Raw genomic sequence first — 27,591 nt, forward strand, 5'->3', positions numbered from 1 at the left:
AATAAATCAACATAAATATGGGTTGTATTTACAATGGTGTTTGTTCTTAGTTGCCCTTTTCTTGTGGCAACAGGTCACAAATCTTGCTGCTGTGATGGTACACTGTGGTATTTCACCCAGTAGATATGGGATAGTAGATATCTCTAATGTCATACCACTGTAGTCTCTAATGTCATACCACTGTAGTCTCTAATGTCATACCACTGTAGTCTCTAATGTCATACCACTGTAGTCTCTAATGTCATACCACTGTAGTCTCTAATGTCATACCACTGTAGTCTCTAATGTCATACCACTGTAGTCTCTAATGTCATACCACTGTAGTCTCTAATGTCATACCACTGTAGTCTCTAATGTCATACCACTGTAGTCTCTAATGTCATACCACTGTAGTCTCTAATGTCATACCACTGTAGTCTCTAATGTCATACCACTGTAGTCTTTAATGTCATACCACTGTAGTCTCTAATGTCATACCACTGTAGTCTCTAATGTCATACCACTGTAGTCTCTAATGTCATACCACTGTAGTCTCTAATGTCATACCACTGCAGTCTCCTACGTAATCATATGCCATATGTCTCTCTCTCTGTCTCTCTCTCTCTCTCTGTCTCTCTCTCTGTCTCTCTCTCTCTCTGTCTCTCTCTCTCTCCCTCTCTCTCTCTCTATCTCTCTCTCTCTATCTCTCTCTCTGTCTCTCTCTCTGTCTCTCTCTCTCTCTCTGTATCTCTCTCTCTCCCTCTCTCTCTCTATATCTCTCTCTCTGTCTCTCTCTCTGTCTCTCTCTCTCTCTCTCTCTGTCTCTCCCCACTCAATTGAATTCAGTTGAATTCTGTCTCTCTGTCTCTCTCTCCCTCTCTCTCTCTGTCTCTCTCTCTCTCTCTCTCTCTCTCTCTCTCTCTCTCTCCCTCTCTCGCTCTGTCTCTCCCCACTCAATTGAATTCAGTTGAATTCTGTCTCTCTGTCTCTCTCTCACTCTCTCTCTCCCTCTCTCCCTCTGTCTCTCTCCCCATTCAATTGAATTCAAGGGGCTTTATTGACATGGGAAACATGTTAATGTCACCAAAGCAAGTGAGGTAAATAATAAACAAAAGTTAAATAAACAAAACAAATGAACATTAAACATTAAAATGAAGTTTCAAAAGAATAAAGACATATTATGTGCAAATAGTTAAAGTATGAAAGGGAAAATAAATCAACATAAATATGGGTTGTATTTGTATTTACAATGGTGTTTGTTCTTCACTGGTTGCCCTTTTCTTGTGGCAACAGGTCACAAATATTGCTGCTGTGATGGCACACTGTGGAATTTCACCCAGTAGATATGGGAGTTAACCAAAATTTAATTTGTTTTCTAATTCTTTGTGTGTCTGTGTAATCTGAGGGAAATATGTGTCTCTAATATGGTCACACTGTTCCTAGGCCGTCTGTCACGGTTCATGAATCCACTGCCTCCTTTTCCTTTTCTCTCTCTCTCTCTCTCTCCCGTGTTTGTGTGGGCGTGGTTCCCAATCTCGGCCTGATTGTCTGCGCCAGCTGGAATCACTTATCTTCCCTTTATATGTTCTGTAACCAGTGTTTCTTGTTGTCAGATCGTTGTTACTTCCCTGAGGTTGTGTCGTGTGTCCGTGCTCATCTCTCGCCGCCCTTGTGTGGATTATCTGCTGTGCTCCTTCCTACCCATCCGGACACTCTCCCCTGGGTTTCTCAGCACGCTCACATAGGAGGATGCGCCCTAGTCCCTGGGTCGGATTCCGTCTGAGTACAGTCTGTCTGTCCTGTTGCTGCTGTAACCTGTATTCATTAAACCATTGTTGCTTGCATCTTGCATCCGCCTCTGTATTGTTACACCGTCATTGTAAATAAGAATTTGTTCTTTAACGGACTTACCTAGTTAAATAAAGGTTAAATATATATTTTTTATAACAAAATACATTGGCGAGAGGTTAGGAAGTGCAACTCATTATTTGGTGTCTTGTACAGAATTCTGCAGGCCGAGTCTCAATTTGGTGTTCGTCCCGTTTTGTGAATTCTTGGATGGTAATGGGTAATGGTAATTGGATGGTGAATTCTTGGATCTTATTCATGTATTTTTTGCTAATTGGCATGTCAAATTGTTTTGATGGCATGGAAGGCCCTTCTTACCTTGTCACTCAGATCATTCTCTCCCCCTCCTCTCTCTATTTCAGGTAAACCAGCTCTTCCCTTCACACCTCTTGTGCTAAAGTTCATCCACCAGCTTCAGGTAGCTCTGACACACAGTGTGTTTATTTCTTTGAGCGAAGGTACAGCACAAATTCACTGAGCAAGTTGCTTCAGGCGTTCTATTGTCACAGTGACTGTCTCTGTTACCATGTTACTCGTGTGTGTGCGTGCGTGCGTGTGTGCGTGTGTGTGTACGTGCGTGTGTGCGTGTGTGTGTGTGTGCGTGCGTGTGTGTGTGTGTGTGTGTGTGTGTCATGTGGCATCTTAACACCTATTTGCTTCTCACATCTTTCTTTCCAGAACTCGCTCTTTGTGCACTTTTGTGTTGGTGTGTGTGTGTGTGTGTGTGTGTGTTGGTGTGTGTGTGTGTGTATACACACCCACTTGTGCGTCGGACGGACGAGATGTGTGTGTATGACATGTGACGAGAAACCAGAGAAATGGATTACCTCTCTCCCGCCAACATCTCCCAAGATGCATCCCTTCTTTTCTCCGCCCCCGGTCTCCACGGCAATGACCTATACCCCGGCTACCATGCCTACGACCCCGGCATCGACGACCCCCCAACAGAAGAGTCGTCGTCACCCCTACAGTCTCTCTACACTCCCCTCCTGGATTTGGGAGACTTGGGGGGGTACGGTCCCAGCGTGGGGGGGTATGGGGACAGCTCTCTGGCGGGACTGGGTGACAGTACCAAGCTAGTAGGGGTCCAGGTGGTTTTAATCCTGGCCTACAGTACCATTATACTACTAGGAGTAGTGGGGAACTCTCTGGTCATATACGTGGTGTATCGCTTCAAGACGCTGAGGACCGTGACTAACTTCTTCATAGCTAACCTCGCTGTCGGTAGGTAGCTTTTTATATAGATGGCCTGTCTGTCTGTCTCTGTCTGTCTGTCTGTCTGTCTGTCTGTCTGGGTCTCTGTCTGTCTGTCTGTCTGGGTCTCTGTCTGCCTGTCTGTCTGTCTGTCTGTCCCTCTGTCTTTGTCTGTCTGTCTGACTGACTGACTGACTGACTGACTGTCTACCTAACTGTCTGTCTGTCTGTCTGTCTGTCTGTCTGTCTGTCTGGGTCTCTGTCTGCCTGACTATTTGCCTGTCTGCATGTCTGTCTATCTACATGACTGTCTCCCTGACTGTCTCCCTGTCTGTCTCCCTGTCTGTGTACTTGTCTACATGTCTGTCTCCCTGTCTGTCTCCCTGACTGTCTGCCTGTCTGCCTGTCTGTCTACCTGATTGTCTGCCTGTCTGTCTCACTGTCTGTCTACCTGTCTGTCTCCCTGTCTGCCTACCTGACTGTCTCCCTGTCTGTCTCACTGTCTGTGTACTTGTCTACATGTCTGTCTCCCTGTCTATCTCCCTGTCTGCCTACCTGACTGTCTGCCTGTCTGTCTCACTGTCTGTCTACCTGTCTGTCTCCCTGTCTATCTCCCTGTCTGCCTACCTGACTGTCTGCCTGTCTGTGTACTTGCCTACCTGTCGCTCTGCCTCTTTCTCAACAAGTTAATTTCAGAAAGAAATCAAACCAGCAGTACCTCATTCTCAGTGTGTGTGTGTGTGTGTGTGTGTGTGTGTGTGTGTGTGTGTGTGTGTTCGATCCCCCTTGGTTAGTTTGAGTTAGACTTAGATGAACTGTCATGTAATATTTTTATGTTTTTTTGTCGACTTTTGGGGGTGTCTGTGTCCGTGGGTAAGTGTGTGTGTACACGTGTATCTGTGTGTATTAATCCTTCAGTCTATCCTCTGCCCCATTGGGTCTGGTTATTGGCAAGAATGTATTGTGCATGTGTGCGTGTCTGTGTGTGTGTGTGTCTGTGTGTGTGTGTGTGTCTGTGTTTACCTCCCAAAGGTTTCACACAACCGCTGGGCAACATGTTATGTTCAGTACCAAGAACAGAGTGTTGAATAGGGAAGACTCTAACAAGGTTGGACATGTTTAAAACCAAAACAGGGCTGAAGGTGATCAGTTCCCAGTGAACAAGGCAGTTAACCCAGTAACCGAAAGGCAGTTAACTGTTCCCTGAACAAGGCAGTTAACCCACTGTTCCCCTGAACAAGGCAGTTAACCCACTGTTCCCTGAACAAGGCAGTTAACCCACTGCCCCTGAGTTAACCCACTGTTCCCTGAACAAGGCAGTTAACCCACTGTTCCCCTGAACAAGGCAGTTAACCCACTGTTCCCTGAACAAGGCAGTTAACCCACTGTTCCCCTGAACAAGGCAGTTAACCCACTGTTCCCTGAACAAGGCAGTTACCCCACTGTTCCCCTGAACAGGCCGTCATTATGCACCTGAACAAGGCAGTTAACCCACTGTTCCCCTGAACAAGGCAGTTAACCCACTGTTCCCCTGAACAAGGCAGTTAACCCACTGTTCCCCTGAACAAGGCAGTTAACCCACTGTTCCCATGAACGAGGCAGTTAACCCACTGTTCCCATGAACGAGGCAGTTAACCCACTGTTCCCCTGAACGAGGCAGTTAACCCACTGTTCCCCAGAACGAGGCAGTTAACCCACTGTTCCCCTGAACGAGTCAGTTAACCCACTGTTCCCCTGAACAAGGCAGTTAACCCACTGTTCCCCTGAACAAGGCAGTTACCCCACTGTTCCCCGGTAGGCCGTCATTATGCACCTGAACAAGGCAGTTAACCCACTGTTCCCCTGAACAAGGCAGTTAACCCACTGTTCCCCTGAACAAGGCAGTTAACCCACTGTTCCCCTGAACAAGGCAGTTAACCCACTGTTCCCCTGAAATTAACCCATTTTTGTTCCCACTGTTCCCCTGAACAAGAGTTAACCCACTGTTCCCTGAACAAGGCAGTTAACCCACTGTTAAATTAACCCACTGTTCCCTGAACAAAAACCCAGTGTTGAATAACCCACTGTTCCCCTGAACAAGGCAGTTAACTGTTCCCAAGGTTAATATTTTTGTTCTTAACTACCCTCGTTAATAACAAAAATAGTGTTGAATAGTGAAGACTGTTGCCAACGGTTACTCATGTTCAGTACCAATAACAAAGAATAGTTCAGGGGGTCCTGGTTGGGTTATCCCCCCCCAAATGTGATGTGCCTTGGTTCCATCTCAGACTCATGTTCTGTGATTGGATAGAATGGCGATGACCAACCATTGCTTGTGACCATTGGTTGGCGTGGTCGGACCTCACCCAAAGCCTGGACTCTTAACTCAGAGGACTTTTCATGTCTTGTTTATGTCTGATGTGCTGAGGAAACCCCTGGTGTCTTTGTCATTGTTACTAAAGATGTTAGATATGCCTTTGTCTCAATTTCAATTTCAATTTAAGGGGCTTTAATTGGCATGGGATACATATGTTTACATTACTAAAGCAAGTGAAATAGATAATATACACAAGTGAAATGATTTATTAAAGAATAAAGACATTTCAAATGTCATATTATATATATATATATATATATACAGTGTTGTAACAATGTGCAAATAATTAAAGTACAAAAGGGAAAATAAATCAGCATAAATATGGGTTGTATTTACAATGGAGTTTGTTCTTCACTGGTTGCCCTTTTCTTGTGGCAACAGGTCACACATCTTGCTGCTGTGATGTCACACTGTGGAATTTCACCCAGTAGATATGGGAGTTTATCAATATCGGGTTTATTTTCTAATTCTTTGTGGGTCTGTGTAATCTGAGAGAAATATGTGTCTCTAATATGGTCATACATTGGGCAGGAGGTTAGGAAGTGCAGCTCAGTTTCTACATAATTTTGTGGGCAGTGAGCACATAGCCTGTCTTCTCTTGAGAGCCATGTCTGCCTGCGGCGGCCTTTCTCAATAGCAAGGCTATGCTCACTGAGTCTGTACATAGTCAAAGCTTTCCTTAAGTGTGGGTCAGTCACAGTGGTCAGGTATTCTGCCACTGTGTACTCTCTGTTTAGGGCCAAATAGCATTCTAGTTTGCTCAGTTTTTTTGTTAATTCTTTCCAATGTGTCAAGTAATTGTCTTTTTGTTTTCTCATGATTTGGTTGGGACTAATTGTGCTGCTGTCCTGGGGCTCTGTGGGGTGTGTTTGTGTTTGTGAACAGAGCCCCAGGACCAGCTTGCTTAGGGGACTCTTCTCCAGGTTCATCTCTCTGTAGGTGATGGCTTTGTTATGGAAGGTTTGGGAATCGCTTCCTTTTAGGTGGTTGTAGAATTTAACGGCTCTTTTCTAGATTTTGATAATTAGTGGGTATCGGCCTAATTCTGCTCTGCATTATTTGGTGTTCAACGTTGTACACGGAGGATAGTTTTTGCAGAATTCTGCATCCAGTCTCAATTTGGTGTTTGTCCCATTTTGTGAAATCTTGGTTGATGAGCGGACCCCAGACCTCACAACCATAAAGGGAAATTGGCTCTATGACTGAATCTCTCTCTCGGTCTCTCTCTCTCTCTCTCTCTCTCTCTCTCTCTTCTCTGTCTCTCTCTGTCTGTCTCTGTCTCTCTCTGTCTCTCTCTGTCTCTCTCTCCCTCTCTCTTTCCTCCCCACATCTCTCTCTAGCTGACCTCCTGGTGAATACATTATGTCTCCCCTTCACGTTGGTCTATACTCTGCTCGGGGAGTGGAAGTTTGGCCAGGTACTTTGTTTCCTGCTTCCCTATGCACAGGGATTGGCTGTCCACGTATCCACGGTGACGCTCAACGTCATAGCCCTCGATAGACACAGGTGAGACTTCATCAAGTTTAACTGCTGACTGACTGTTTGGTCGATTGATTTACTGACTGATTGTTTAACTGCTGACTGATTGACAGGCTGATTGATTTACTGGCTGATTGTTTAACTGCTGACTGATTGACTGATTCATTGATTGTTTGGCTGGCTGGCTGATTGACTGGCTGATTGATTGACTGGCTGACTGATTGACAGGCTGACTGACTGACTGACTGGCTGGCTGACTGATTGACTGGCCGATTGATTGACTGATTGACTGGCTGACTGACTGATTGACTGACTAATTGACTGATTGATTGACTGATTGACTGACTGATTGACTGGCTGACTGACTGATTGACTGATTGACTGACTGATTGACTGGCTGACTGATTGACTGACTGATGGCCTGGCTGACATATTGACTGAAGGACTGGCTGACTGACTGGCTGACTGATTGACTGACTGATGGACTGGCTGACATATTGACTGATTGACTGGATGACTGATTGACTGACTGACTGATTGACTGACTGACTGACTGATTGACTGACTGATGGACTGGCTGACTGATTGACTGATGGACTGGCTGACATATTGATTGACTGGCTGGCTGACTGATTGACAGGCTGACTGATTGATTGATTGACTGGCTGACTGATTGATTGATTGATTGACTGGCCGATTGATTGACTGATTGACTGACTGATTGACTGGCTGATTGACTGGCTGACTGACTGATTGACTGACTAATTGACTGATTGATTGACTGATTGACTGACTGATTGACTGGCTGACTGACTGATTGACTGATTGACTGACTGATTGACTGGCTGACTGATTGACTGACTGATGGACTGGCTGACATATTGACTGAAGGACTGGCTGACTGACTGGCTGACTGATTGACTGACTGATGGACTGGCTGACATATTGACTGATTGACTGGATGACTGATTGACTGACTGACTGATTGACTGACTGACTGACTGATTGACTGACTGATGGACTGGCTGACTGATTGACTGATGGACTGGCTGACATATTGATTGACTGGCTGGCTGACTGATTGACAGGCTGACTGATTGATTGATTGACTGGCTGACTGATTGACTGATTGATTGATTGATTGACTGGCTGACTGATTAATTGATTGACTGGCGCACTGATTGGCTGGCTGATTGATTGACAGGTGTATAGTGTACCACCTGGAGACCAGGATGAGAAAGGATGTGTGTTTCGGGGTGATTGCCGCCACGTGGGTACTGAGTGCGGTGCTGGCTAGTCCACTAGCTATCTTCAGAGAGTATGGTACCTTCAATCTGGCTCCAGGACAGCCTATACAGGTAGGTCTGACAGACAGACAGACAGACAGACAGACAGACAGACACACAGACAGACACACACACACAGACAGACACACAGAACTACAGACAGACAGACACACAGACACACAGACAGACAGACAGACAGACAGACAGACACACACACACACAGACAGACAGACACACAGACAGACACACACACAGACAGACAGACACGCACACAGACACACAGACAGACACACAGAACTACAGAACTACAGACAGACAGACAGACACAGACAGACAGACAGACAGACAGACAGACAGACACACAGAACGACACACAGAACGACAGACAGACAGACAGACAGGCAGACAGACAGACAGGCACGCAGACAGACAGACAGACAGACAGACAGACAGACAGACAGACAGACAGACAGACAGGCACACAGACACACACACAGAACTACAGACACACAGACAGACACACAGAACTACAGACAGACAGACAGACAGAACGACACACAGACAGACAGACAGACAGACAGACAGACAGGCAGACACGCAGACACGCAGACACACAGACACACAGACACACAGACACACAGACACACAGACACACAGACAGACAGACAGACCCTAACCCTCTCTCCTCTTCTCCAGGTGTGTACAGAGAAGTGGCCGGGCAGCTCGACAGACGGGACAGTGTATTCAATCTCCATGCTCCTCCTCCAGTACGTTCTCCCTCTAGCCGTCATCTCCTTCGCCTACGCTCGTATCTGGTCCAAACTCCGTTCCCACATGTCCCCCGCAGGCCGCAACGACCGCCACCGCCGTCGACGCAAAACCACCAAGATGCTGGTGACCGTGGTCGTGGTGTTCGCCGTCAGCTGGCTGCCGTTCCACGCTTTTCAATTGGCCACGGATATCGACGGCTTCCTCTTGGACATGAGGGATTTTAGACTGCTGTACACGCTGTTCCACGTGGTGGCCATGTGCTCAACGTTCGCTAACCCTCTGCTCTACGGGTGGATGAACAGCAACTATCGCACCGCGTTCACGACCGTGTTCCGCTGTGAGCAGAGAATGGATAGTGTGCATCCGGAGGGAGGAAGAGGGAAGGGAGGAAGAGGGAAGGGAGGAGGAGGGAAGGGAGGAGATGGGGGAGGGAAGGCAGGAGATGGGGGAGGGATGGCAGGAGATGGGGGAGGGAAGGCAGGAGATGGGGGAGGGATGGCAGGAGATGGGGGAGGGATGGCAGGAGATGGGGGAGGGAAGGCAGGAGATGGGGGAGGGAAGGCAGGAGATGGGGGAGGGATGGCAGGAGATGGGGAGGGAAGGCAGGAGATGGGGGAGGGATGGCAGGAGAGGGGGAAGGGATGGCAGGAGAGGGGGGAGAGATGAAGCTGGATCTAGAGGCCCAGGACGTTGTGACAAACCATCTCAATGCTACAGACCTCTGAGAGAGAAGAAGAGGGAAGGAGAGAGAATTAGAGACAGAAGGAGAGAGAGGGAGGGAGAGAGAGAGTGAGAGAGAGGGAGACAGAGGGAGAGAGAGGGAGACAGAGGGAGACAGAGGGAGACAGAGAGAGAGGGAGACAGAGGGAGAGGGAGAGGAGAGAGAGAGAGAGAGAGACAGAGAGAGAGGGAGAGAGAGAGAGACAGAGAGAGAGAGGGAGACAGAGGGAGAGAGAGAGAGAGAGAGAGAGAGAGAGAGAGAGAGAGAGAGAGAGAGAGAGAGAGAGAGAGAGAGAGACGGAGAGAGACGGAGAGGGAGAGAGACGGAGAGAGGGAGACAGAGAGAGGGAGACAGAGAGAGAGAGAGAGAGGAGGGAGAGAGAGAGAGGAGAGAGAGAGAGAGAGGGGAGGAGAGAGAGAGAGAGACAGAGAGAGAGACAGAGAGAGAGACAGAGACAGAGAGACCGATATGGGGAGAGGAAGAGAGAGAGACCGATATGGGGAGAGACAGATGAAGAAGAAGAGGTGGAGGGAGGGAGGGGAATGAGGGAGGGAGGGAGGGAGGGGGGGGAGGGGGAAATGAGGGAGGGAGGGGGGGAATGAGGGAGGGAGGGAGGGAGGGAGGGAGAGGGAGGGAGGGAGGGAGGGAATGAGGGAGGGAGGGGCGGGAATGAGGGAGGGAGGGAGGGAGGGGAATGAGGGATGAGAAGAGACTGAATAGAGAGAACCACAAAATGAGGTGGAAACTGAGCTGCACTTCCTAACCTCCTGCCCAATGTATGACCATATTAGAGATACATATTTCCCCCAGATCACACAGATCCACAAAGAATTAGAAAACAAATCCAATTTTGATAAACTCCCATATCTACTGGGGGAAATACCACAGTGTGACATCACAGCAGCCAGATTTGTGACCTGTTGCCACAAGAAAAGGGCAACCAGTGAAGAACAAACACCATTGTAAATACAACCCATATTTATGCTTATTTATTTTCCCTTGTGTACTTTAACCATTTGTACATCGTTACAACACTGTATATATATATATATATATATATATATATATGACATTTGTAATGTCTTTATTGTTTTGAAACTTCTGTATGTGTAATGTTTACTGTTAATTTTTATTGTTTATTTCACTTTTGTATATTATCTACCTCACTTGCTTTGGCAATGTTAACACATGTTTCCCATGTCAATAAAGCCCCTTGAATTGAATTGAATTGAGAGAGAGATAAAGCAGTGATGACCTAATAGAGAGATAACCCACTATTCACATGAAAAAAGGATGACGTGAAAGAGAGATAACCCACGGTTCATGATAAAAAATTATGTTACAGAGAGATAACCCACTGTTCCCATGATTAAAAGGAAAATGAAATGTCAGAGATGGGATGAAGAAAAAAGATTATATGAATTTTTTTTTTAAACCCGAAAGGAGCTTAAAGTTTTAATGAGTTCAGTTTAATGGGTCGGGACTGGCTGGCTGGGCAGTGGTGACATGTATTCAGTCCCAAATCACAGAATGTTTTAGGGTTGTTTGAAACTTTGAAACTTTGTTCCAAATGCCACCCTATTCCCTATCAGGGCCCTGGTCAATAGTAGTGCACTGTTAAGGAGAATACGGTGCCAGTTGATGGGGCACCATGGCCTCATTTGTGGGGTGAATTAAAAAATACATGTGTGCCAAACTTTAATAAAGGTTCAATCAAAAAGAAATCAGGAAATGTGAATGGCTTTCGGTGCGTCTCATGGAAAACTATTGATATTTCAGGAGATGGTGGCTGTCTGTTGATGTCTTGGTATTTATTTAGGTTAATGGATGTGATTGAGGAGTCAATACTATAGACTTCAGGATGAGGAGTCAATACTATAGACTTCAGGATGAAGAGTCAATGCTATAGACTCCAGGATGAGGAGTCAATACTATAGACTTCAGGATGAGGAGACAATACTATAGACTTCAGGATGAGGAGTCAATGCTGTAGACTTCAGGATGAGGAGTCAATGCTGTAGACTTCAGGATGAGGAGTCAATACTATAGACTTCAGGATGAGGAGTCAATACTATAGACTTCAGGATGAGGAGTCAATACTATAGACTTCAGGATGAGGAGACAAATCTATAGACTTCAGAACGAGGAGACTCAGGATGAGGAGTCAATACTACACTTCAGGATGAGGAGTCAATACTACAGACTTCAGGATGAGGAGTCAATGCTGTAGACTTCAGGATGAGGAGTCAATGTTGTAGACTTCAGGATGAGGAGTCAATGCTGTAGACTTCAGGATGAGGAGACAATGCTGTAGACTTCAGGATGAGGAGTCAATGCTGTAGACTTCAGGATGAGGAGTCAATACTATAGACTTCAGGAAGAGTCAATGAGACTTCAAGAGAGGAGTCAATACTATAGACTTCAGGATGAGGAGTCAATACTATAGACTTCAGGATGAGGAGACAATACTATAGACTTCAGGATGAGGAGTCAATGCTGTAGACTTCAGGATGAGGAGTCAATACTATAGACTTCAGGATGAGGAATCAATGCTGTAGACTTCAGGATGAGGAGTCAATGCTGTAGACTTCAGAATGATGAGTCAATACTGTAGACTTCAGGATGAGGAGTCAATACTATAGACTTCAGGATGAGGAGTCAAATCTATAGACTTCAGAACGAGGAGTCAATGTTGTAGACTAGAGGAGTCAATGTTGTAGACTTCAGGATGAGGAGTCAATGTTGTAGACTCCAGGATGAGGAGTCAATGCTATAGACTTCAGCATGAAGAGTCAATGCTGTAGAATTCAGGATGAGGAGTCAATACTATAGACTTCAGGATGAGGAGTCAATAATAGACTTCAGGATGAGAAGTCAATACTATAGACTTTAGGATGAGGAGTCAATACTATAGACTTCAGGATGAGGAGTCAAATCTATAGACTTCAGGACAAGGAGTCAATGTTGTAGACTCCAGGATGAGGAGTCAATGCTATAGACTTCAGCATGAAGAGTCAATGCTGTAGAATTCAGGATGAGGAGTCAATGCTGTGGAATTCAGGATGAGGAGTCAATACTATAGACTTCAGGATGAAGAGTCAATGCTGTAGACTTCAAGATGAGGAGTCAATACTATAGACTTCAGGATGAGGAGTCAATACTATAGACTTCAGGATGAGGAGTCAATACTATAGACTTCAGGATGAGGAGTCAATACTATAGACTTCCGGATGAGGAGACAATACTATAGACTTCAGGATGAGGAGTCAATACTATAGACTTCAGGATGAGGAGTCAATGCTGTAGGCTTCAGGATGAGGAGTCAATACTATAGACTTCAGGATAAGGAGTCAATGTTGTAGACCTCAGGATGAGGAGTCAAATCTATAGACTTCAGAACGAGGAGTCAATGTTGTAGACTTCAGGATGAGAAGTCAATGTTGTGGACTTCAGGATGAGGAGTCAATGCTGTAGACTTCAGGATGAGGAGTCAAATCTATAGACTTCAGAACGAGGAGTCAATGTTGTAGACTTCAGGATGAGAAGTCAATGTTGTGGACTTCAGGATGAGGAGTCAATGCTGTAGACTTCAGGATGAGGAGTCAAATCTATAGACTTCAGAACGAGGAGTCAATGTTGTAGACTTCAGAACGAGGAGTCAATGTTGTAGACTTCAGGATGAGGAGTCAATGTTGTAGACTCCAGGATGAGGAGTCAATGCTATAGACTTCAGCATGAAGAGTCAATGCTGTAGAATTCAGGATGAGGAGTCAATACTATAGACTTCAGGATGAGGAGTCAATACTATAGACTTCAGGATGAGAAGTCAATACTATAGACTTTAGGATGAGGAGTCAATACTATAGACTTCAGGATGAGGAGTCAAATCTATAGACTTCAGGACGAGGAGTCAATGTTGCAGACTTCAGGATGAGGAGTCAATGCTGTAGACTTCAGGATGAAGAGTCAATACTATAGACTTCAGGATAAGGAGTCAATGTTGTAGACTCCAGGATGAGGAGTCAATGCTATAGACTTCAGCATGAAGAGTCAATGCTGTAGAATTCAGGATGAGGAGTCAATGCTGTGGAATTCAGGATGAGGAGTCAATACTATAGACTTCAGGATGAAGAGTCAATGCTGTAGACTTCAAGATGAGGAGTCAATGCTGTAGACTTCAGGATGAGGAGTCAATACTATAGACTTCAGGATGAGGAGTCAATACTATAGACTTCAGGATGAGGAGTCAATACTATAGACTTCAGGATGAGGAGACAATACTATAGACTTCAGGATGAGGAGTCAATACTATAGACTTCAGGATGAGGAGTCAATGCTGTAGGCTTCAGGATGAGGAGTCAATACTATAGACTTCAGGATAAGGAGTCAATGTTGTAGACTTCAGGATGAGGAGTCAAATGCTATAGACTTCAGAACGAGGAGTCAATGTTGTAGACTTCAGGATGAGAAGTCAATGTTGTGACTTCAGGATGAGGAGTCAATGCTATAGACTTCAGGATGAGGAGTCAAATCTATAGACTTCAGAACGAGGAGTCAATGTTGTAGACTTCAGGATGAGGAGTCAATACTTGTAGACTTCAGGATGAGGAGTCAATACTATAGACTTCAGGATGAGGAATCAATGCTGTAAGGATGAGGAGTCAATGCTGTAGACTTCAGGATGAGGAGTCAATACTATAGACTTCAGGATGAGGAGTCAATACTATAGACTTCAGGATGAGGAGTCAATACTATAGACTTCAGGATGAGGAGTCAAATCTATAGACTTCAGGATAAGGAGTCAATGTTGTAGACTCCAGGATGAGGAGTCAATACTACACACTTCAGGATGAGGAGTCAATGTTGCAGACTTCAGGATGAGGAGTCAATGCTGTAGACTTCAGGATGAAGAGTCAATACTATAGACTTCAGGATAAGGAGTCAATGTTGTAGACTCCAGGATGAGGAGTCAATGCTATAGACTTCAGCATGAAGAGTCAATGCTGTAGAATTCAGGATGAGGAGTCAATGCTGTGGAATTCAGGATGAGGAGTCAATACTATAGACTTCAGGATGAAGAGTCAATGCTGTAGACTTCAAGATGAGGAGTCAATGCTGTAGACTTCAGGATGAGGAGTCAATACTATAGACTTCAGGATGAGGAGTCAATACTATAGACTTCAGGATGAGGAGTCAATACTATAGACTTCAGGATGAGGAGACAAATCTATAGACTTCAGAACGAGGAGTCAATGTTGTGGACTTCAGGATGAGGAGTCAATGCTGTAGACTTCAGGATGAGGAGTCAATGCTGTAGACTTCAGGATGAGGAGTCAATGTTGTAGACTTCAGGATGAGGAGTCAATGCTGTAGACTTCAGGATGAGGAGACAATGCTGTAGACTTCAGGATGAGGAGTCAATACTATAGACTTCAGGATGAGGAGTCAATACTATAGACTTCAGGATGAGGAGTCAATACTATAGACTTCAGGATGAGGAGTCAATACTATAGACTTCAGGATGAGGAGACAATACTATAGACTTCAGGATGAGGAGTCAATACTATAGACTTCAGGATGAGGAGTCAATACTATAGACTTCAGGATGAGGAATCAATGCTGTAGACTTCAGGATGAGGAGTCAATGCTGTAGACTTCAGGATGATGAGTCAATACTATAGACTTCAGGATGAGGAGTCAATACTATAGACTTCAGGATGAGGAGTCAATACTATAGACTTCAGGATGAGGAGTCAAATCTATAGACTTCAGGATAAGGAGTCAATGTTGTAGACTCCAGGATGAGGAGTCAATACTACACACTTCAGGATGAGGAGTCAATACTACAGACTTCAGGATGAGGAGTCAAAACTATAGACTTCAGGATGAAGAGTCAATACTATAGACTTCAGGATAAGGAGTCAATGTTGTAGACTCCAGGATGAGGAGTCAATGCTATAGACTTCAGCATGAAGAGTCAATGCTGTAGAATTCAGGATGAGGAGTCAATGCTGTGGAATTCAGGATGAGGAGTCAATACTATAGACTTCAGGATGAAGAGTCAATGCTGTAGATTTCAAGATGAGGAGTCAATACTATAGACTTCAGGATGAGGAGTCAATACTATAGACTTCAGGATGAGGAGTCAATACTATAGACTTCAGGATGAGGAGTCAATGCTGTAGGCTTCAGGATGAGGAGTCAATACTATAGACTTCAGGATAAGGAGTCAATGTTGTAGACTTCAGGATGAGGAGTCAAATCTATAGACTTCAGAACGATGAGTCAATGTTGTAGACTTCAGGATGAGAAGTCAATGTTGTGGACTTCAGGATGAGGAGTCAATGCTGTAGACTTCAGGATGAGGAGTCAAATCTATAGACTTCAGAACGAGGAGTCAATGTTGTAGACTTCAGAATGAGGAGTCAATGTTGTAGACTTCAGGATGAGGAGTCAATGTTGTAGACTCCAGGATGAGGAGTCAATGCTATAGACTTCAGGATGAATAGTCAATGACTGGATGAGAAGTCAATACTATAGGATGAGGAGTCAATACTATAGACTTCAGGATGAGGAGTCAAATCTATAGACTTCAGGATGAGGAGTCAATGTTGCAGACTATAGACTTTAGACTTCAGGATGAAGAGTCAATACTATAGACTTCAGGATAAGGAGTCAATGTTGTAGACTCCAGGATGAGGAGTCAATGCTATAGACTTCAGCATGAAGAGTTAATGCTGTAGAATGCAGGATGAGGAGTCAATGCTGTGGAATTCAGGATGAGGAGTCAATACTATAGACTTCAGGATGAAGAGTCAATAGACTTCAAGATGAGAATACTATAGACTTCAGGATGAGGTGTCAATACTATAGTCAGGATGAGCAATACTAGACTTCAGGATGAGGAGTCAATGCTGTAGGCTTCAGGATGAGGAGTCAATACTATAGACTTCAGGATAAGGAGTCAATGTTGTAGACTTCAGGATGAGGAGTCAAATCTATAGACTTCAATGTTGTAGACTTCAGAAGAAGTCAATGTTGTGGACTTCAGGATGAGGAGTCAATGCTGTAGACTTCAGGATGAGGAGTCAAACTATAGACTTCAGGATGAGGAGTCAATGTTGTAGACTTCAGGATGAGAAGTCAATGTTGTGGACTTCAGGATGAGGAGTCAATGCTGTAGACTTCAGGATGAGGAGTCAAATCTATAGACTTCAGAGAGTCAATGTTGTAGACTTCAGAACGAGGAGTCAATGTTGTAGACTTCAGGATGAGAGTCAATGTTGTAGACTCCAGGATGAGGAGTCAATACTATAGACTTCAGCATGAAGAGTCAATGCTGTAGAATTCAGGATGAGGAGTCAATACTATAGACTTCAGGATGAGGAGTCAATACTATAGACTTCAGGATGAGAGTCAATACTATAGACTTTAGGATGAGGAGTCAATTTGCAGACTTCAGGATGAGGAGTCAATGCTGTAGACTTCAGGATGAAGAGTCAATACTATAGACTTCAGGATAAGGAGTCAATGTTGTAGACTCCAGGATGAGGAGTCAAATGCTATAGACTTCAGCATGAAGAGTCAATGCTGTAGAATTCAGGATGAGGAGTCAATGCTGTGGAGTCTGAGGAGTCAATACTATAGACTTCAGGATGAAGAGTCAATGCTGTAGACTTCAAGATGAGGAGTCAATACTATAGACTTCAGGATGAGGAGTCAATGCTGTAGACTTCAGGATGAGGAGTCAAACTATAGACTTCAGGATGAGGAGTCAATACTATAGACTTCCGGATGAGGAGACAATACTATAGACTTCAGGATGAGGAGTCAATACTATAGACTTCAGGATGAGGAGTCAATGCTTGGCTTCAGGATGAGGAGTCAATTATAGACTTCAGGATGAGGAGTCAATGTTGTAGACTTCAGGATGAGGAGTCAAATCTATAGACTTCAGAACGAGGAGTCAATGTTGTAGACTTCAGGATGAGAAGTCAATGTTGTGGACTTCAGGATGAGGAGTCAATGCTGTAGACTTCAGGATGAGGAGTCAATGTTGTAGACTCCAGGATGAGGAGTCAATGCTATAGACTTCAGCATGAAGAGTCAATGCTGTAGAATTCAGGATGAGGAGTCAATACTATAGACTTCAGGATGAGGAGTCAATACTATAGACTTCAGGATGAGAAGTCAATACTATAGACTTTAGGATGAGGAGTCAATACTATAGACTTCAGGATGAGGAGTCAAATCTATAGACTTCAGGACGAGGAGTCAATGTTGCAGACTTCAGGATGAGGAGTCAATGCTGTAGACTTCAGGATGAAGAGTCAATACTATAGACTTCAGGATAAGGAGTCAATGTTGTAGACTCCAGGATGAGGAGTCAATGCTATAGACTTCAGCATGAAGAGTTAATGCTGTAGAATTCAGGATGAGGAGTCAATGCTGTGGAATTCAGGATGAGGAGTCAATACTATAGACTTCAGGATGAAGAGTCAATGCTGTAGACTTCAAGATGAGGAGTCAATACTATAGACTTCTCGATGAGGAGTCAATACTATAGACTTCAGGATGAGGAGTCAATACTATAGACTTCCGGATGAGGAGACAATACTATAGACTTCAGGATGAGGAGTCAATACTATAGACTTCAGGATGAGGAGTCAATGCTGTAGGCTTCAGGATGAGGAGTCAATACTATAGACTTCAGGATAAGGAGTCAATGTTGTAGACTTCAGGATGAGGAGTCAATGCTGTAGACTTCAGGATGAGGAGTCAAATCTATAGACTTCAGAACGAGGAGTCAATGTTGTAGACTTCAGGATGAGAAGTCAATGTTGTGGACTTCAGGATGAGGAGTCAATGCTGTAGACTTCAGGATGAGGAGTCAAATCTATAGACTTCAGAACGAGGAGTCAATGTTGTAGACTTCAGAACGAGGAGTCAATGTTGTAGACTTCAGGATGAGGAGTCAATGTTGTAGACTCCAGGATGAGGAGTCAATGCTATAGACTTCAGCATGAAGAGTCAATGCTGTAGAATTCAGGATGAGGAGTCAATACTATAGACTTCAGGATGAGGAGTCAATACTATAGACTTCAGGATGAGAAGTCAATACTATAGACTTTAGGATGAGGAGTCAATGTTGCAGACTTCAGGATGAGGAGTCAATGCTGTAGACTTCAGGATGAAGAGTCAATACTATAGACTTCAGGATAAGGAGTCAATGTTGCAGACTTCAGGATGAGGAGTCAATGCTGTAGACTTCAGGATGAAGAGTCAATACTATAGACTTCAGGATGAGGAGTCAATGCTGTGGAATTCAGGATGAGGAGTCAATACTATAGACTTCAGGATGAAGAGTCAATGCTGTAGACTTCAAGATGAGGAGTCAATACTATAGACTTCAGGATGAGGTGTCAATACTATAGACTTCAGGATGAGGAGTCAATACTATAGACTTCAGGATGAGGAGTCAATACTATAGACTTCCGGATGAGGAGACAATACTATAGACTTCAGGATGAGGAGTCAATGCTATAGACTTCAGCATGAAGAGTCAATGCTGTAGAATTCAGGATGAGGAGTCAATGCTGTGGAATTCAGGATGAGGAGTCAATACTATAGACTTCAGGATGAAGAGTCAATGCTGTAGACTTCAAGATGAGGAGTCAATACTATAGACTTCAGGATGAGGAGTCAATACTTAGACTTCAGGATGAGGAGTCAATGTTGTAGACTTCAGGATGAGGAGTCAATGACTGTGAGAGACTTATAGACTTCAGGATGAGGAGTCAATCTATAGACTTCAGGATGAGGAGTCAATGCTGTAGGCTTCAGGATGAGAAGTCAATACTGTGGACTTCAGGATGAGGAGTCAATGTTGTAGACTTCAGGATGAGGAGTCAAATCTATAGACTTCAGAACGAGAGACTTCAGGATGAGAAGTCAATGTTGTGGACTTCAGGATGAGGAGTCAATGCTGTAGACTTCAGGATGAGGAGTCAATGTTGTAGACTCCAGGATGAGGAGTCAATGCTATAGACTTCAGCATGAAGAGTCAATGCTGTAGAATTCAGGATGAGGAGTCAATACTATAGACTTCAGGATGAGGAGTCAATACTATAGACTTCAGGATGAGAAGTCAATACTATAGACTTTAGGATGAGGAGTCAATACTATAGACTTCAGGATGAGGAGTCAAATCTATAGACTTCAGGACGAGGAGTCAATGTTGCAGACTTCAGGATGAGGAGTCAATGCTGTAGACTTCAGGATGAAGAGTCAATACTATAGACTTCAGGATAAGGAGTCAATGTTGTAGACTCCAGGATGAGGAGTCAATGCTATAGACTTCAGCATGAAGAGTTAATGCTGTAGAATTCAGGATGAGGAGTCAATGCTGTGGAATTCAGGATGAGGAGTCAATACTATAGACTTCAGGATGAAGAGTCAATGCTGTAGACTTCAAGATGAGGAGTCAATACTATAGACTTCAGGATGAGGTGTCAATACTATAGACTTCAGGATGAGGAGTCAATACTATAGACTTCAGGATGAGGAGTCAATGCTGTAGGCTTCAGGATGAGGAGTCAATACTATAGACTTCAGGATAAGGAGTCAATGTTGTAGACTTCAGGATGAGGAGTCAAATCTATAGACTTCAGAACGAGGAGTCAATGTTGTAGACTTCAGGATGAGAAGTCAATGTTGTGGACTTCAGGATGAGGAGTCAATGCTGTAGACTTCAGGATGAGGAGTCAAATCTATAGACTTCAGAACGAGGAGTCAATGTTGTAGACTTCAGGATGAGAAGTCAATGTTGTGGACTTCAGGATGAGGAGTCAATGCTGTAGACTTCAGGATGAGGAGTCAAATCTATAGACTTCAGAACGAGGAGTCAATGTTGTAGACTTCAGAACGAGGAGTCAATGTTGTAGACTTCAGGATGAGGAGTCAATGTTGTAGACTCCAGGATGAGGAGTCAATGCTATAGACTTCAGCATGAAGAGTCAATGCTGTAGAATTCAGGATGAGGAGTCAATACTATAGACTTCAGGATGAGGAGTCAATACTATAGACTTCAGGATGAGAAGTCAATACTATAGACTTTAGGATGAGGAGTCAATGACTTGCAATGAGACTTCAGGATGAGGAGTCAATGCTGTAGACTTCAGGATGAAGAGTCAATACTATAGACTTCAGGATAAGGAGTCAATGTTGTAGACTCCAGGATGAGGAGTCAATGCTATAGACTTCAGCATGAAGAGTCAATGCTGTAGAATTCAGGATGAGGAGTCAATGCTGTGGAATTCAGGATGAGGAGTCAATACTATAGACTTCAGGATGAAGAGTCAATGCTGTAGACTTCAAGATGAGGAGTCAATACTATAGACTTCAGGATGAGGTGTCAATACTATAGACTTCAGGATGAGGAGTCAATACTATAGACTTCAGGATGAGGAGTCAATACTATAGACTTCCGGATGAGGAGACAATACTATAGACTTCAGGATGAGGAGTCAATACTATAGACTTCAGGATGAGGAGTCAATGCTGTAGGCTTCAGGATGAGGAGTCAATACTATAGACTTCAGGATAAGGAGTCAATGTTGTAGACTTCAGGATGAGGAGTCAAATCTATAGACTTCAGAACGAGGAGTCAATGTTGTAGACTTCAGGATGAGAAGTCAATGTTGTGGACTTCAGGATGAGGAGTCAATGCTGTAGACTTCAGGATGAGGAGTCAAATCTATAGACTTCAGAATGAGGAGTCAATGTTGTAGACTTCAGAACGAGGAGTCAATGTTGTAGACTTCAGGATGAGGAGTCAATGTTGTAGACTCCAGGATGAGGAGTCAATGCTATAGACTTCAGCATGAAGAGTCAATGCTGTAGAATTCAGGATGAGGAGTCAATACTATAGACTTCAGGATGAGGAGTCAATGCTATAGACTTCAGGATGAGGAGTCAATGCTGTAGGCTTCAAGATGAGGAGTCAATACTTTAGACTTCAGGAAGAGGAGTCAATACTATAGACTTCAGGATGAGGAGTCAATGCTGTAGACTTCAGGATGAGGAGTCAATGTTGTAGACTTCAGCATGAGGAGTCAATACTATAGACTTCAGGATGATGAGTCAATACTATAGACTTCAAGGTGAAGAGTCAATACTATAGACTTCAGGATGAGGAGTCAATACTATAGACTTCAGGATGAGGAGTCAATACTATAGACTTCAGGATGAGGAGTCAATACTATAGACTTCAGGATGAGAATTCAGGATGAGGAGTCAATACTATAGACTTCAGGATGAGGAGACAATGCTGTAGACTTCAGCATGAGGAGTCAATGCTGTAGACTTCAGGATGAGGAGTCAATACTATAGACTTCAGGATGAGGAGTCAATACTATAGACTTCAGGATGAGGAGAAAATGTTGTAGACTCCAGGATGAGGAGACAATGCTGTAGACTTCAGGATGTGGAGTCAATGCTGTAGGCTTCAGGGTGAAGAGTCAATACTATAGATTTCAGGATGAGGAGTCAATACTATAGACTTCCGGATGAGGAGTCAATACTATAGACTTCAGGATGAGGAATCAATGCTGTAGAATTCAGGATGAGGAGTCAATGCTATAGACTTCAGGATGAGGGAGTCAATGCTGTAGACTTCAAGATGAGGAGTCAATGTTGTAGACTTCAGGATGAGGAGTCAATACTAAAGACTTCAGGATGAGAAGTCAATACTATAGACTTCAGGATGAGGAGTCAATACTATAGACTTCAGGATGAGGAGTCAAATCTATAGACTTCAGGATAAGGAGTCAATGTTGTAGACTCCAGGATGAGGAGTCAATACTACACACTTCAGGATGAGGAGTCAATACTACAGACTTCAGGATGAGGAGTCAATACTATAGACTTCAGGATGAGGAGTCAATGTTATAGACTTCAGCATGAAGAGTCAATGCTGTAGACTTCAGGATGAGGAGTCAATGCTGTGGACTTCAGGATGAGGAGTCAATACTATAGACTTCAGGATGAAGAGTCAATGCTGTAGACTTCAAGATGAGGAGTCAATACTATAGACTTCAGGATGAGGAGTCAATACTATAGACTTCAGGATGAGGAGTCAATACTATAGACTTCAGGATGAGGAGTCAATGCTGTAGGCTTCAGGATGAGGAGTCAATACTATAGACTTCAGGATAAGGAGTCAATGTTGTAGACTTCAGGATGAGGAGTCAAATCTATAGACTTCAGAACGAGGAGTCAATGTTGTAGACTTCAGAACGAGGAGTCAATGTTGTAGACTTCAGGATGAGGAGTCAATGTTGTAGACTCCAGGATGAGGAGTCAATGCTATAGACTTCAGCATGAAGAGTCAATGTTGTAGACTCCAGGATGAGGAGTCAATGCTGTAGACTTCAGGATGAGGAGACAATACTATAGACTCCAGGATGAGGAGTCAATGCTGTAGACTTCAGGATGAGGAGACAATGCTGTAGACTCCAGGATGAGGAGTCAATGTTGTAGACTCCAGGATGAGGAGTCAATACTATAGACTTCAAGGTGAAGAGTCAATACTATAGACTTCAGGATGAGGAGTCAATGCTGTAGACTTCAGGATGAGGAGTCAATGCTGTAGACTCCAGGATGAGGAGTCAATGTTGTAGACTCCAGGATGAGGAGTCAATGCTGTAGACTTCAGGATGAGGAGTCAATACTATAGACTTCAGGATGAGGAGTCAATGTTGTAGACTTCAGAACGAGGAGTCAATGCTGTAGACTTCAGGATAGACTGTGACACGCTGGTGACATTAGGAAAGCAGAGAACATTTAGAGCCGAAATGAAAGAAATTATACAACGTCGATGGAATGACAGAAATCCATAATGTGGATTACTAGTACAGATTACTACTTGTTGATCTCTTGAGCACAGATGAGGTTCTGACCCAGAGAGAAAGAGAGAGAGAGAGAGAGAGAGAGAGAGAGAGAGAGAGAGAGAGAGAGAGGAGAGAGAGAGAGAGAGAGAGAGAGAGGAGAGAGAGAGAGAGAGAGAGAGAGAGGGAGAGAGAGAGAGAGAGAGAGACAGAGAGACAGAGAGAGAGAGAGAGAGAGAGAGAGAGAGAGAGGGAGAGAGAGAGAGAGACAGAGAGAGAGAGAGAGAGAGAGAGAGAGAGAGAGAGAGAGAATCAGAAATACAGTGTAGACATTGTTAATGTTGTAAATGACTATTGTAGCTGGAAACAGATAATTATTTATGGACTATCTACATGGGCGTACAGAGGCCCATTATCAGCAACCATCACTCCTGTGTTCCAATGGCACGTTGGGTTAGCTAATCCAAGTTTATCATTTTAAAAAGCTAATTGATCATCAGAAAACCCTTTTGCAATTATGGTAGCACAGCTGAAAACGGTTGTGCTGATTTAATAAGCAATAAAACTGACCTTCCTTAGACTAGTTGAGTATCTGGAGCATCAGCATTTGTGGGTTGGATTACAAGTCCTCAACTGGCAGCTTCATTAAATAGTACCCGCAAAACACCAGTCTCAACATCAACAGTGAAGAGGCGACTCCGGGATGCTGGCCTTCTATATATCCTCCTCGTCCTCGTCCCCCTCTTCGTCCTACTCCTTTTCCTCTAACTATTACAATATTGCCTCCATTGTTGTCCAAACCAAGAAAGCCTATCTGAAGCTCTGATTTCTAAGTGAAGATATTAGCTATAAGTGTTTTCCCACATGAGCACTGGGTAATCAGGCATTTGGAATGACAGTGTTTTCCAAAACAAAACACAATACTTGTTAGTTTTGAATGATGTGTATCATGTAGAGAACTGTTTTTAGTGTTTGGCAACAACAACAAAAAATGTGTTTTACAATTTGCAAACTGAGTGTAAAGCACATAATGTGCTTGCAGTTTTGCCGACTTGGTCTGAAGATTAGGTACACGAGTTAATGGTTTTACTGAGTGTTCATCAAGTACCACTTATAGTGTGTAAGCGATTGTAAAAAAAACAAAAAACAAGGCACACCTGTTAATTGAAATGCATTCCAGGTGACTACCTCATGAAGCTGGTTGAGAGAATGCCAAGAATGTGCAAAGCTGTCATCAAGGGTGGCTACTTTGAAGAATCTAAAATATAATATATATTTTAATTTGTTTAACACTTTTTTGGGGTTACTACATGATTCCATGTGTGTTATTTCATAGTGTTGATGTCTTCACTATTATTATACAATGTAGAAAATAGTAAAAATAAAGAAAAACCCTTTTGACTGGTACTGTACATTTAGACAGTGCTGTCAGAAAGTCTTCACAACCCAGCCTGAATTTGTCTAACCTACACACACACACACACACACACACACACACACACACACACACACACACACACACACACACACACACACACACACACACAACACACACACAAACACACACACACACACACCGGGCCAACTGCAGGAGGTTAAACGATGGTGACAGCGTTTGATTAAGCAGAAAGGTAATCTAATGTTACAGTCACTCCGAGGCACACTCCGAGAGACTGTCTGTCTGTCTGTCTGTCTGTCTGTCTGTCTGTCTGTCTGTCTGTCTGTCTGTCTGTCTGTCTGTCTGTCTGTCTGTCTGTCTGTCTGTCTGTCTGTCTGTCTGTCTGTCTGTCTGTCTGTCTGTCTGTCTGTCTTCCTTCCAGCCTGTCTGTCTGTCTGTCTGTCTTCCAGCCTGTCTGTCTGTCTGTCTGTCTGTCTGTCTGTCTGTCTGTCTGTCTGTCTGTCTGTCTGTCTTTCTGTCAGCCTGCCTGTCTGTCTATTTGTCTGCCTTCCAGCCTGTCTGTCTGTCTGTCTGTCTGTCTGTCTGTCTGTCTGTCTGTCTGTCTGTCTTCCAGACTGTCGTTCAGCATGTCTGTCTGTCTGTCTGCCTTCCAGCCTGTCTGTCTGTCTCTGTCAGCCTGTCTGTCGTTGTCAGCCGAGAAGTCCAAGATGTTGAAGAATATGACAAGATGTAGGGTTTTTCACCAGCTTGGCTAAATTGACCACCGCTCCTTTGGTTTCTGATGTTCCTGGCTACAGATTCTTCCATCCATATGCAACGCACTCATGAGTACCACATTTTGCCTTTCTTTTGCATGTAGGACACTAGGGACGTGTCGGCCATGAACACAAACAGAGAGGAATTGATAGGCCTGCTCTGTGTATTTAACAGCTGAGGTGGGAGCTCTGGCTGGTTTTTCCATACTGTTCCTACCGTCGTCAGCTTCCTCTTGAGGAGCTCCTGTCCCAGCTTGTGCCAAGTAAAAGAGCAATCGCATGTGATGTTGTGACCACGGAGTCTCTGTGTCACGTCCAGGACAACCCTCATGCCTTGGTTCTTCTCAGGGGCTCCTCTATCATCCCTTGGTTCTTCTCAGGGGCTCCTCCAGGACAACCCTCATCCCTTGGTTCTTCTCAGGGAATCCTCTGTGTCACGGTTCTTCAGGGGCTCCTCCACAAACCCTCATGCCTTGGTTCTTCTCAGGGGCTCCTCTAGGACAACCCTCATCCCTTGGTTCTTCTCAGGGGCTCCTCCAGGACAACCCTCATCCCTTGGTTCTTCTCAGGGAATCCTCCAGGACAAACCCTCATCCCTTGGTTCTTCTCAGGGGCTCCTCCAGGACAAACCCTCATCCCTTTGTTCTTCTCAGGGGCTCCTCCAGGACAAACCCTCATCCCTTGGTTCTTCTCAGGGGCTCCTCCAGGACAACCCTCATCCCTTGGTTCTTCTCAGGGGCTCCTCCAGGACAAATCCATTGGTTCTCATCCTCCAGGACAAACCCTCATCCCTTGGTTCTTCTCAGGGGCTCCTCCAGGACAACCCTCATCCCTTGGTTCTTCTCAGGGAATCCTCCAGGACAAACCCTCATCCCTTGGTTCTTCTCAGGGGCTCCTCCAGGACAAACCCTCATCCCTTGGTTCTTCTCAGGGGCTCCTCCAGGACAAACCCTCATCCCTTGGTTCTTCTCAGGGGCTCCTCCAGGACAACCCTCATCCCTTGGTTCTTCTCAGGGGCTCCTCCAGGACAAACCCTCATCCCTTGGTTCTTCTCAGGGGCTCCTCCAGGACAACCCTCATCCATTGGTTCTTCTCAGGGGCTCCTCCAGGACAAACCCTTGGTTCAGGGGCTCCTCCAGGACAAACCCTAATCCCTTGGTTCTCCCCAGGACAAACCCTCATCCCTTGGTTCTTCCTCCAGGGGTTCTTCCTCCAGGACAAACCCTCATCCCTTGGTTCTTCTCAGGGGCTCCAGGACAAACCCTAATCCCTTGGTTCTTCAGGACAAACCCTCATCCCTTGGTTCTTCTCAGGGGCTCCTCCAGGACAAACCCTTGGTTCTTCTCATCCTCCAGGACAAACCCTCATCCCTTGGTTCTTCTCAGGGGCTCCTCCAGGACAACCCTCATCCCTTGGTTCTTCTCAGGGCTCCTCAGGGGGGGCTCCTCCAGGACAACCCTCATCCCTTGGTTCTTCTCAGGGGCTCCTCCAGGACAACCCTCATCCCTTGGTCCTCTCATCCCTCTTCTCAGGGGCTCCTCCAGGACAACCCTCATCCCTTGGTTCTTCTCAGGGGCTCCTCCAGGACAACCCTCATCCCTTGGTTCTTCTCAGGGCTTCTCATCCCTTGGTTCTTCTCAGGGGCTCCTCCAGGACAACCCTCATCCCTTGGTTCTTCTCAGGGGCTCCTCCAGGACAAACCCTCATCCCTTGGTTCTTCTCAGGGGCTCCTCCAGGACAAACCCTCATCCCTTGGTTCTTCTCAGCGGCTCCTCCATCTGGCTTCCCTGTATACACTTGTAAGTTCTACACATATGATGAAGCAGCATCACAGCCAGCCCAGGTCTGTATTCCATTGGGTTTAGAAGGTATGAACTGCCTGAAGGGGCAGCGGACCCTAAACGGCATAAGCTGCTC

The 27,591-nt window shown here is 44.7% G+C and overlaps 1 protein-coding gene across 1 annotated transcript; it reads left to right on the forward strand.

The window, feature by feature from the left end:
- Positions 1-838: 838 nt before the first annotated feature.
- On the forward strand, positions 839-26,941 carry LOC115127121 (neuropeptide Y receptor type 2-like). The gene is made up of 7 exons (XM_065021161.1): positions 839-2,245; positions 2,506-3,051; positions 6,718-6,883; positions 8,061-8,214; positions 8,839-9,348; positions 26,055-26,510; positions 26,876-26,941. Exons 2-7 carry the CDS (start codon positions 2,646-2,648, stop codon positions 26,939-26,941), a joined length of 1,758 nt encoding a protein of 585 aa, XP_064877233.1. The 5' UTR covers positions 839-2,245; positions 2,506-2,645.
- Positions 26,942-27,591: the final 650 nt, after the last annotated feature.

This window comes from Oncorhynchus nerka, linkage group LG8 (assembly GCF_034236695.1).
Source record: "Oncorhynchus nerka isolate Pitt River linkage group LG8, Oner_Uvic_2.0, whole genome shotgun sequence".
Lineage (NCBI taxonomy): Eukaryota > Metazoa > Chordata > Actinopteri > Salmoniformes > Salmonidae > Oncorhynchus > Oncorhynchus nerka.

Excerpts from the sequence above, each read along its gene's own strand:
- LOC115127121 (XM_065021161.1), top strand. The coding sequence starts at position 2,646 with ATGGATTACCTCTCTCCCGCCAACATCTCCCAAGATGCATCCCTTCTT. Across the intron at positions 3,052-6,717 it reads CATAGCTAACCTCGCTGTCG|CTGACCTCCTGGTGAATACA; the intron begins GTAGGTAGCTTT and ends ATCTCTCTCTAG. Across the intron at positions 8,215-8,838 it reads CTCCAGGACAGCCTATACAG|GTGTGTACAGAGAAGTGGCC; the intron begins GTAGGTCTGACA and ends CCTCTTCTCCAG.